Source organism: Oreochromis aureus, linkage group 18, assembly GCF_013358895.1.
Source record: "Oreochromis aureus strain Israel breed Guangdong linkage group 18, ZZ_aureus, whole genome shotgun sequence".
NCBI lineage: Eukaryota > Metazoa > Chordata > Actinopteri > Cichliformes > Cichlidae > Oreochromis > Oreochromis aureus.
Window position 1 is genome coordinate 14,888,501 of NC_052959.1, and position 13,113 is coordinate 14,901,613.

The following is a 13,113-nucleotide window of genomic DNA, read 5'->3' on the forward strand; positions in this document are numbered from 1 at the left end:
AAAGCAGTTTGTGGCCATATAAAACTAATTGCATGGTACTAAAATTCCTGTAGCACTAAAGCATCCGAGGCATGTTTCCTACCGAGTGGCATTGTACTGGAGGAAAAACTTGGTCTGTTTTAGATTTGTTTTTTTTATTTAAATGACACTGCAATTAGTGGAGGAGGGAGGGCAAACTTGGCGCACTGGTGCTTGACTTAGTTGTGTGTAGCACAAAGACCTTTAACTTGCAAGATAGGCTTTTATCTACAGCAAAGATTTTTTATATCAAAGATTATATAAATAAATAAAGAACAAAAGCAAAAAGAACTATTACTTTCAAGGATTGTTTCAGCCTACCTCGAAACTACTATAATTTCTTTTTCCAAGGACTGCAGTCATTGTTTTACTGTCCCAGGAGCAGGATTGGACCGATCTGAAGCAGACCATCTTCCACAAAACACTAGAGGCTAAGAAAAAGACCTCCATACCCTCTTTTCCCGTCTACCCTCAGTGATCCTGCTTCATATTTCTGCTGCTGCCAAACCCACAGAAGAAGTGGGACCATGCCCATTTCCTCAGTTACACTTGCCTGCACGCCAGTTACCAAGGTCCTGGGAATCTGAGTGAAATCTTACAAATAAATATTCTTGCCTGGAAACAAGCAAATAAACCTAGATATTTGCTTATTTTATTGTTTAATCTGGATTCTAGTAAAGGAAATAAAGTTCAGTTACAGGTCAACAAAAGCTGGGTCAACTTTTATAGCTTGATTCTTTGCAGAAGCCAGCCCCTCTGGGCTATCAGTCCCATGCAGTGGCAGGTACAGTGTGCTGCAGGTATGTCATACACAGGTGAAGCATAACAACTTACCAACACGCTGAATAATTATACTATACATAAAACACAGTTTCAGGTCAATTCAATCCTAGCTTGACCCCCATTGTATATGAACTTACCCTGGAAGGCATCGACATGGAAAGCAATCACATGCTTAATCTCAAGGGTGTAGACCTGAACGCTATGGAGAGTGTCCCGTTTTACAGCAAACTGGTAGCTCGCCTCCATCTTCCGGGTGCAGCAGGATGGGCCTTGGTGCTTACAAAACAACAGATCTGCATCTAAGAAAGTAAAAAAACAGGTTTAGTTTAGTTGCTGTTCTCTTTTTCTGGTCAATCCAAATTTAGACAAGCTATAACGTTAACAGACAGAAGAGCCAGATGAGAGGAAGTGAAAGTCCTCATCCATGTTTCCTGCCATAATACTTTCCTCTTAAATATATTGTTGTCTCAATTTGATGTGACTGAGCACATCAGTCATATCAGGATGTACATGCAAACATGGTGCGATGCAAACACCCAAAGGTTTACACACAAGCACACACACAAATACAAGCAACAACAGTGGGAAATCACATCTATAAAAAAGCTCCTGCTAATCACAATACTCCAGTTCATCAGCTAATACAATAAAAAAGAACAATTTAATCACAAACACATATTTTAGTTCAGCTAGAAATTTGTACAGTAGTAATCTACCAGTGTTACCTACTTCTGACCAGTGCTTTTTATACTTTATAAATGCAATTACAATGTCACTGAAACTGTCCTTTCCCACATTTGCACAAATGCACATGCTCATTTTCCATTTTCATAATGTATAAGTCTGGTATGATAACTCATTTTACTGGGGGAAGGGCTGAACAGGAGTGGCTGGAGGCAGGTGTTGTAACCAGAGCCTAAAGCATGGCCTAAGGAGAGACCACAAGACCAGTGCCTCACTGTCCAAATCCCGCCATGAAACACAATAGGGTTTCATTCTGAATCCCTCTTTCCCTTCTCCTCCCTCCCTCCCTCCCTCACCCCCATTTGCCTGGCATATCCTTGTGAGGCCTGGGTGTCTCTTAATTACCCAGTGAGGCTCCATTTGTTCCCATCTCAGAGCCAGATGAGTGAAGTCATAACTGGCCGTCCTGCCCCTTACAGCTCATTATCTCTATCTCTGTAGCAGTCCACTCCTTCTATATTGGCCCTGGCTATTATTACATGGAGCCTAATATTGAGATTCTAATCACTTTAAGAGCCCAAATCAAATCAAAATGCTCCATATAAAGATCAAATTGGGTAAACAGACCCAAATTGATCGAACATTTATTTGTTTGCAGAGGGATAATTTAAACATACACATCCCATCTTCCAACAGTGATTGACTTAAAGCTGACATCCTCCACTGGACAAAAGTCATGAACTTTCTGAGGATGAAAAAGTTAAGAACAATCCAGTAACAGCAACTACTACAGTAAACAATCTTTAAGAAGCAGAGCAGGCATGTGCCAAAGAGTTAACTCGTTTGTTCTTTTCATACACTTTGGATTAAATAGATCAGTCACTGTATAGATTTTAAAATCTACACCCAGTTCGGACCTCTTTAGCGTGGACAAACAGTTGAGTCATAAAACAAATGACATGCAAAAAAAAGCTCAAACTGTTAGTTTTAGAAGTGCTTCACAAACGTTTGTAGCGTTTGATCCTGTTATAAAAACCTCCAATAACAATTTTAGTGCTTAATTTATGCTTATTTGACATTAAAAATACATCAAGTTTTTTTTAAAAGATTTCTGAAAGGACAAAGTATTGTTTTTGCTCTATTTTTAGGCTAAGATTTCCCTATATGTGGTGCATGTCCTCTCTCCTCTTCTGTCCCTGACCCTGCTCAATTCACTGGCTGGCTCCTTCCCTCTTTTGTGTTTGCGTGTTATCTGTGATATGAAAGTAATATCCAGGGACTCATAGTGGAATTCAGCCTGGCTTCTCCGTCCACTGCGCGTAACTGTGTGGAGTAAGTGATACTCAGGAAGACTTTGGCTCTTAAAGCCACCGCAGCAGACAGGACAGGCTGACTGTGTCCCAAATATACTGAGCCATTTTCTGCAATCAGCCCATGCCACTGCTTTTCCTCCCTGTTGTAGCAAACAACTCCTGAATTTGTTCTTTTTTATCTTTTAGAATATTTATTTGGTGCTTTCTACATGAAGGAGAAGTATGGAACCTGTGAACGCAGGCCCAAGACTCACTGAAGTCTACAATACAGGACATATTGTACTGTATGTATCAATTTTCATCTTCTTTGTGAAAATGTTTTAACCATAATGCATTTGTAATTGCAGTATAGCCAACATACAAATCTTTAAAACCCATCCTATTTCTGTCTTTCATTGCTGCATGACTGGTTCACATTAAGTCACTTGAATGTAACATGGGTCTTAAAAGGCTGCTCAGTGTTTTCGTGAATGAAAACTTCTGCAAAGTCAAAAAACAAAAGGGTACATTCGGCAAAAGCAACAGTTGATAGCAACGATAGTAAATTTCCCTCATTATACTTGGCAAACTACTCAGCTCTGTCAAAGTGCTCGAGGATGTTGACTCAACAGCAATTTTCCAGTCATGCCTCAAACCTTCAGGTGGAAGGATTCATATGTTGCACAGTGTCAACACTATTGCCTTTAAGGCATTCCCGCATAAAATCACATCTATACATAATGTTTTGTCATTTGGCTCTACGTCATCACAGTGCATTTTGAATCAGATAACCCAAATTTGATTGAATTCCAGGCTTTCAACTTTAAATGAAGGAGCTGCGATCTCAGCCACGGCTCGCAGCTTTACACAAGTATTGTGGTGGTCACTCAGTACTGACTTGCCCACAAACAGAACTTTGATATACCCTAGAGTTCTAGACATTCATTATGTAATTGTTAATTTTTTGTAACCTTGTTATGAGTTTGCAATCTTTGTTCATCTTCATGATGCTGATTCTGTCTAATTAAGTGCTACTTTTTTAATTCCTTACCCAAACTTTTGCAAATCAGTGACTCCAATCCTTGATTACTTACCAGTGATCCCTTTTCAACTGTTATGCCCTTGTAAGTACAAATACATTTTTTATTAATGAAAATGAATACTTATGTACAGATGATTGTCTTTGTACCATCAAAAAGACATTGCAGGGGTGCTGGAAAAACTTCTTTCACAGCACATCATCTGCCTCCACCTCACCCTATACCTATCATCTTCCTCTGTCAACCTCTGCATGTTTGACTTCCACGAACCCCCTACCTGGCGACTCTGTTTTTTTGCCTTATATACTGTATTTCCACATATGTTTGCACATGTTTCAATAAAGCACTCTGCCTCTTCCAGCTTAGCTTCCTGTCTTTTTGTTAGTGCCAGCCTCTCCAAACTATACACCACTCTAATACCTCCACTCCACCCAAAAATTAATTAATTCATTGATTAATTGCATATTGAAAATCTACAAGAACTGATAAACTCTCATACCAACCTTTCCAGGCAATCAGAATGTTATATAAAAAACATGCACAGAATACTATGGTGCAGAAATACAGCAAGATTTTCTTTGTACATGGTCTACAAGTTGAAGGTAGGTATTTTTTTATTTGATTCTACACGCAATCCAATTGGCCATTATACTGAGCTCTGTAATTAGTGCCTAATCTACATACTGCTCATTCTGCCTGGCTGAACTTTAACACACCCCTCTAGACGTCAACTTTGATTTCTAATCCCCTTAATTGTCCTCAGATGACAAATACCTCTGGGGTAATTTACCATTAATGACATGGCTCAGGGGTCTTGACTTGTTAGTCATGATCCCTTCAGCAACATCTCAGCGCCCTTCATTGAACAAGCCAAAACATCTGAGTGAAAAAACTCTACTGCTGTTTACCACTGTTCACATGCCACGCCTATGTAATACTGAAGTATCACATTTGAGTTTTCTACAGTATAATGCTTAGAAGAAGAAGATATGCTGCACTTTTCAAAAATACATGCACCAACTCTGGTACTAATTTATTCATAGGTAGCTCACATCGCCTCAGTATGGTATGGAAATGTTGTTTGGATTTGGTATGCACTAATGAGCAGGTGATTTGTGGTTTCCTGATACTGCTGTTTTTTTCTAATATTTTTCTGAGAACAAGAATAACTTTGTTAGAAAGTGAGTAATTAATGCAGTTACCCTTCTCCTGCCTCAGGAAGTTAGTTCCCTTTGAAATCCCAAGATCCACTGAACTTTCAGGATATTTGCTCTATACAGATTTGTGATGCTTTGGATAGGCCATGTTGAACCAAAACACATTTCAAAAGGGTCTCTGCCACACACCTGAATTTTTGGACTACCTTGAAACTCAAATGGAATGTTTAACTTTCCCATATCCCAATCTGGAACAGCCTACAGTGATTGGCACAGAGTCTAAAACCACACTAAAGGGCACAGACAGAGCAGAAAGAGAGATGTTAGGCTGGCAGGCAAACAGATCCAACCTGATGAAGCAGCATAATATCAGATGGACATGCTTGTTTTTTTTATGTTGATCAATATCAAGTAGTTGATACATATTAAATACTGATATTCAAGCTTGTTGCAATTGCAAAAACTTTCTTGTTGCCTTATATACTATATTTCCACGCATATCCGCAGATGTTTCAATAAATCACTCTATTTATTTTCCATTTTCCTAGGAAAATATAAAGAAATGTGAGGTGGCTTGAGACTTTACACACTACTGTACATGGTTATGTTTGAGAGGTAGATAAAATGAGATCATAAAATCACATTTTCTCCCACCACATAAGTGAGCCAGGAGGGTAACGTAGACCACAATCATCTGAAACACAAGACTGGCTCAGACTGAAATCCAATAAGAGATTCTATGTGAAAACCTACTCAGACAGGGTAATCTCACCTTCAGTCTGGACAGCACTGGCTGGAGTATCTAAGTAAAGAGATCAAAGACCATGCAAGATTTTTATTTTATTTTTATGATTTTACATCCTCAGTTTTAAGAAACTGGAGATTCTGGGTTTTTTATGTTGTTATTTGTTTGATTTTCATTCCACTTTGGGGAAAAAAATGGTTGAGAAACTGCCAGACAGAAAATGGACTAGTGCTCAATAAAGTCTGTATGGAGTAGGTGTGCTCCATGTGTGCACAGCTTCAGTAAGAGAAGCCAAGTTAAAAAAGGAATCAACATAGCCAGAGCCAATCAAAGACTGTGGCGCACTTTGAGAGCTTGCCAAAGCCTTTAACACTGTAAACGGTTAAGGATGTGGCGACATGTGATAACACACTGTGTTCCCGTTCGCCTTTCTATTAACACGACCTCAACCCTTTTGCATTAAAGACACAAGACACTTTCTCTTTCTCTCTAAAACAGTTGTTAATGACTCAGTGAATTAGCGTGGCGATACGAAAATGGGAGGGAAACGTGAGTGTGGTTCGCATACAATCCTGATCAAATAGCTTGCTTAAAAGGTTTTAACTGAGCTGTAAAATACTTTGATCATATCTAAAGAAATTATCCAGGAACCCAATTCATCAAGTTATGTGTCTGCGAGCAGCACTTCTTGCTGTCTACTTTCCAAATGATCTATCTCCAAAAGGGTTATATCAGCATGCCGTAGTAATCACAGTATGGAGTGTTTGGCTCTCCACCACTGCACCTAAGTGGCCATAAATCAGAGGATAAGCAACTTCATGTCACTGATTATCAAAGTTCCCTTGATGATGAATCTAGCATTGAGACAGTCACCCCTTTACACTATAAATTGTAGCCAGGGGAATAAATATTGTCTAAAAACCAAATTGTTTGGTAATGAAACGTCATATTAGTGTTAATATAAATTTGGAAACATCAAAGCTCTTTTAAAGTCTCCTTAATTAATTCAGCCAGTTCTTACATCTTATATTACTCACTTGGGTTTTACACAGAATTATTGCTTCATCAATGCAGTTTTAATTTCATAATTAAAGAATATGAGTCCTTCTTACACCACAACTTAATTCACTTGTGCTGTCCTTGAAAACAAGAAATACAGACTAAACAAATCTGCAGAAAATATCTCTACTGTAAAGTGCATCTATCTGAAACAGGATCATTCAATTGGACGGACCTCTGGCTGCCACACTCCTGCCACTTTGTGAGTAATCAGTTCACCACACATGAAATGCAGCACTGTATCCTAAAACAAATATCAGACTGTGAAAAGCACTGAAGTCTTGCCACTTCAAATTTCAAGCGTTGCTTTTGTTGGCGTTTCATCTGAGAACTGAAGCTGAAGCAGACTGTAGCATAATTGTGCAACAGTGACTAAAGCAATGTTTTACACACATACAACTGCCTCATTCTGCAAAAATATCTTACAGTTAAGAAGAAAGACCATTTCATACCATCGCATAGTGCTGTATAACATCTTTCTGCACTTCACCATCTACACTGCAGACTCCACAACTCCACCCAGTGCTTCCTGCAGAAGTTCTCTGATGACTCTGCTTCATCACTGATGGGGACGACAAGGAGTACAGAGGACTGACTCACACCTCAGATCAATGCCAGTAAAACCAGACCTGCAACCACTGAACATCCAAGGTATGGACATCCAAACATCCATTGGTGAGCGCTTTGAAGACAAGACTGCATCTAACCCAAAACACCCACTCAAAGAAAAAGGATCAATGCTGGTAAACAAGGAGCTGGTGGTAGCTCACAAGTATCTCCACTGCAACCACTGAAAAAAAGAAAACAAACAAGCTGCAAGCCCAAAATGCAACAGTGAAACTAAAGCAATGTTTTATTAACTTATAGTCCAGACTAAGGAGTTACAACTGCCTCATTCTGCAAAAATAAAACTCTTACAGTTAAGAAGAAAGATCATTTCATACCATCGCATCGTGCTGTATAACATCTTTTATTCTCAGGTGGCAGAATGAGATATTTATGTAGCTTCTTTGAAAAGCTGAGCGTGCAAAATGTTGTGACAGAGGTCTTGTCTCAGACTGCTGACGTGCTTGGAAGGCCCTTTCGTTGTCATTAAGCGCTAACTACTGCTTGCAAAGGAATATTCCCTGTTGCTAATAGTGACACCCTACTAAACAAACATATCGAGTGGTTTGGATGCACCTCTTGGTATGTTTACCACTCAGCTATCAGTTGCACTTCTCCCAGTTACAGCATGCAGACTCTAACTGGTTGATACTTAAGCTGCCACCAACCTGCATGTGACTACTGCACTGAGCATTCTGGCCTGCAGCAATATACGGACATTGAATGCCAAATATTGGTCACCTCTGGTCAAATAACATAACTGATTTTTGCAATGACAAGATAAAAATGCCTCATGCAGCAGACATACATCAAATGTTTAAGTAATAATAACAATACCAATAACATAACACATACAAAAAAAGAGTAGAATAGAGTGAAAAGGACATACTGATGACTGTTAAACATAGGAGACTGCTTTGTTGAATTAAAATATATGCATTTAGCAGCCACTTTTGCAACTCTGTGTATTTAAGCATGGTCAAGACAAACTGAGCATCCGAATGAGAAAGAAAGGTGATTTAAGTGACTTGAACGTGGCATGGCTGTTGGTGCCAGATGGGCTGGACTGAGTATTTCAGAAACTGCTGATCTACTGGGATTTTCCCACACAACCATCTCTGGGGTTTACAGAGAAAGGTCTGAAAAAGAGAAAGGATCCAGTGTGTGGCAGCTATCTGGATTAGAATGGCCCTACTGCTTCAAAATGATAGGAAGGCAATGGCAACTCAAATAACCACTGTTTACAACCAAGATAAAGAGAAGAGCATATCTGAAAGCATAGCACAGAAGCAGAAGATCACACCAGGTGCCACTCCTGCCAGCTAAGTAAAGGAAACTGAGGCTATAATTCACCCACGCCCACCAAAATTAGACAACAGAAGTCTGTCAGAATTGGTAAAATCAAATCAGCCTTATATTAGGCTGGTGTTGGTGTAATGATGTGCGTCCAATAGTAAAATGCAACATGTCACAAAGCTAAGATCACCTCAACCTGGTTTCTGGAATGTGCCAGTGAGTTCACCGCACTCAAATGGCCTCCACAGTTACCAGATCTCAGCCCTTAGAGCACCTTTGAGATGTGGCACAATAGGAGATTCTCATCATGGATGGGACAACTGTGTGATGTTATCATATCAGCATTAAAACAATTAAAAAAATCCCTGAGGAATGTTTCAGCAACTTGCTGAATCTGTGTTATGAATAATTAAGGCATTTTTGAAGGCAAAGTGTAACTAATATAGTGGCCAGTGACTGCATATAGTCACTGGCCACTAATTTGCTCCATCTTAAAACTGACACCAGTATCACAGTGTTACTACCAAAACAGCAAAATTACCAAAGCAGGACTAATGTTTAAACTGGTTTATAAATGTCTCCAAGAAAAGATATTGAACCGATGTTTACCCTCATAAAATAACTCTTTTTGTTTTTCTGTTATTATTTTTTTTTTGGTGCGCAGGAAGAAAGCACAGACCCCAAAACCTTTAAGGCTTTTAAAACAGTTTCCAAGCATTGCTGTAGCTATGTAGAGAAATTATTCATATAAAATGCTCTAGGTTTGTGTGTGTCAATCTTTAATAACTGCAAAGAAACCTCGAGATTTCAAATCAATCACTATTTTCACTGTCCTCATCATATGATACTATTTGCGTCACACTCGATCTGTTGTAGCTCACAAACCCTGTCTCAGCTGGATGGCATGTGAACCTGCAAATTCTATAATATTAGACGAATTAATATCACACATATATGAATAGCTTAAATGTGTACATAATAGCTGAGAGATATGATTTATAAAGAAAACACAAACTCAAGACTGCAAGATGACGGACATATTTGACTTCAAAGAACAGACAAACATGTTCAGACAGACTTCACTCACTTTAAGATCATGTCAGATTTGTCAGTATGTTACACTGTTTAGAACAGAAATCACAGAAATCATCCTAGGAAACTGGACACGCAATCCATTGCATTATTATATACACATGCTCTGGTCGAAACAATTTAAAAATTCTCCATCTAATATGACCAATATGTTAAAAACAAGACAGATGCAATATCTTCTTTCACCTCAGTGAACTTTTAACTCTTATAAGGCCATTCACAGTGATCCACATTCACATAGTACAAGAGCAATGTAATCGATATCAGGAGCCCATTCATTAAAGGACTTTTATTTATTTATTTTTAATTAAAGTCAAATCCTGGGCTGATTTAACATGACATCATCTACACCTTTTAAGTATGGTGTTTGCTTTATTGTTATGACTTCACTCGTTTTAAGACTAAAATGCTTCTGGAAAGCTATCAGACGCTTCAGCCAAAGTGCTCCTCGCCATGGGTGCCAAACCCACTCGCTCACCTGTGACAGGTGTCTCCGGTACCCGGTTGATCAGCCCGACCAGCTGGAAAGCGGTCCTCACTTCATGACAGCTGTACGTGTCCACGTCGATCACTTTCACCGCAAACGTGAGCAGCGACAAAATCCAAAAGCATCCGACAGAGTTTACGCGTGGGCATATTCCTCGGGACATTGCCGCATCTCACACCAGGTATCCTCGTGGATAGCGTACTGTAACCTGACTGTAAACTGTGTGACAAGGTTGGGAAGAAGAAAAAAAAAAGACGGTACGTGTGTCTAATGAAGCGACGGTTAGTTTAAACATCTGACAAACTTCTCCGTCTGGTTTTCACATTATTGGTGAGTGTGACCGCCTCACAGTAGAGATCTTCTCCTGGACAGAGGAAGAGTGGTGTGGGCTAAACCCTGTGTGTCCCGCGCTTAACACTTTGCATTGGTCTACTGCCTGCATGCCTATTTCCAAAGCCTTGCGCACTTTCCCCTCCCTTGCATTTTACTTCAGCTAAGTGCCCTTACTGAAACTCACTTCAACACTGCTACAGCAGATCGAAGCGTCTCTCTCCCTTATGACATTCTAAATCCTTAATAGTAAAATATTTAAGATGCCACTTGCTATCAGTGATCTAGCACTATCAGGACTTAGGGTAATATTTAGGCTAAATGGACCTCTCACCAGTCTAATCTGATCTCTTTAGGACACGCAGAAGATTAAATGAGTATTGAATGTAGGCTTAAAGATGACCAGACATTCTGTTCAATTTGAAAGTATCACAACTGGCTCCCAGTAGATTCTACCTGCATTAAGGAGCGCTGGGATAGAGCTTTACTTGTTTAATTTACATTGGCGCCATCTTCTGGCGAAAATGTTTAGTAGATGTGGTGGTGGCATCGTGTTCGAAAAACTGCTACAAAAGATGTCGATTATTAATAAATAGCAAATTAAAATTAGATGGAATGAAAACAATGCAATATGAAGTGTTGGCTTGTTAGAGCTACTTTTTTATTGTATATACTTTAACATGCAACTGTGTGGGGACACAGTGTATTGGTTTACACATCTGCCTCAAAGACAAAAGCTCCCTGATATAAACCTGGGAGACACACATCGGATTAGGGTTGTGTAAAAATGTGCAAAAAATCATACAACTGCTCTGGTGAGCAATTGTGAAGAAGGGTAAAGCTGAAAGGAGTTCATTTTAATCTGAAAACTTTTCTGTAATAATTACATCTGCTAATATTTTTGTGGCACAAATGATTGAAAAGCAAATCTTCTTAGGGAGTTGGATCCATTGTTTTCTTGTACAAATAGGGAATGTACTTACTTTTTCTGATGACTGTATAGTCACAGTGTAAATGTCACCCAATGAAACCATCTTCAAAGCTTGATGTAAGAAAGCCAAATGGCTTGCAGCACAGCGGGTGATGACTATGACACCTCAGAAACAGTTCAATGGGAGCACCTGTAAAGAATTTGGTCACTATGGTTTCTGAGCATCAATAACAGCTTGCTCACAAAAACAAATTCCCAATGGTATATTAAAAAAATGCTTTAACAAGTGCACATCAACAGAATGTCAGCTCTTTAAATGATGGCATGTTTTAGGTCAATACCTAAAATTATATTTGTGAGTTTATACTTTAATTTTTTTGTAAGATCTGACCACACCATGTCAGCATAGATAATGTTTTATATAAACAGATAATTCCCTTGATTTTTTCCTTAGTTTTTTTTATGTTTTTGGGCTTTTTTTTTTACGCCTGCCGCTTTATTAGTTACACTTTTTCATCCGTGCATTGATGAATATATCTAATCAGCCAATCACATGGCCGCAATCAGTGTATTTATATATATACACATGATCAAAACAACCCATAGCATTTAAAAAAAAGTTTAAATGGCCTCACAAATATTAATGAATGTTAATAATTCACTGTACTCAAATGGCCTCCGCACCCACCACCAGATCTCAAAGCTATAGAGCACCTATAGGATGTGGTGGAATGGAAGATTCACATCATGGATGCACAGGGGACAAATGTGCAGCAACTGTGTAAAACTATCATGTCAATTTGGATCAAAATCTCTGAAGAATATTTCCAGCACCTTGCTGAATCTACGCCATGAATAATTAAGCCAGCTCTGAAACCAAAAGGGGTCCAACCTGGTTCCAGCAAGGTGTAGCTAATAGACTGATCAGTAATTGTATTTATTTATCATTTTATTGTTATCTGAATGTTGGCCTGAATAAAGGTATGATTCCGAGTTCCACAATAAGATTGCACTTCAGTCCAATTCACTTGTTCTGAACTAAACAACTGTGTAGGGGAGTTATATGAACCCTAGTAATGAAAAGATTCAGACTATATAGCATACTGCCCCAGTACCATACCCTTCCTGTCTAGTTTATAGATACTAATGGCACTGGCTCATTGCTATGTAAAGTAGAGCAAAAGGCTGCTTGGCGATTACTGTTAGGGAAATACTGGAGAATTATTGATTTGAGGTCATGTTCTGCCCCCAGTAGCGTGGTAAAGTCTAGTAACACAAATACACGTTAATAGAATGCCCTACCTTCCTACATAAATACATTTTTTTAACTGAAAGTACATGCTGTACCTTCTATGTTAATTACTGTTTTCCTACAAATCGAAATATCGTATTGAAACTTACACACATTTCATGATTTCTTTAATTAATTATTTTTTTGTGATCCCTAATTTTGCATTCTTATTTTTGTTGTCTTTTATCACCTTTATTATACCAGAGAACAGCTGTAGCTGTATGTCATGGCCATACTCTCCAGCTCAAATGTATTTTAGCTACTCTTCAGGTCTCAATATGGATTATGTACATGCTCAATAA

General features: G+C 38.8%; 1 protein-coding gene across 2 annotated transcripts in view; it reads right to left on the reverse strand.

Moving 5' to 3' along the window:
• Window positions 1-10,776, reverse strand: part of gpc5c (glypican 5c) — a 103,209-nt gene extending 92,433 nt beyond the window's left edge. For both annotated transcript variants that reach the window (XM_039601621.1, XM_039601620.1), the window contains exons 1-2: window positions 10,251-10,776; window positions 939-1,100 (exon numbers count right to left, since the gene is read on the reverse strand). In XM_039601621.1, the coding sequence (XP_039457555.1) occupies window positions 939-1,100; window positions 10,251-10,422 (334 nt within the window). In that variant the 5' untranslated portion in view covers window positions 10,423-10,776. The remainder of the gene's footprint in view (window positions 1-938; window positions 1,101-10,250) is intronic.
• Between the last annotated feature and the right edge of the window lie 2,337 nt (window positions 10,777-13,113).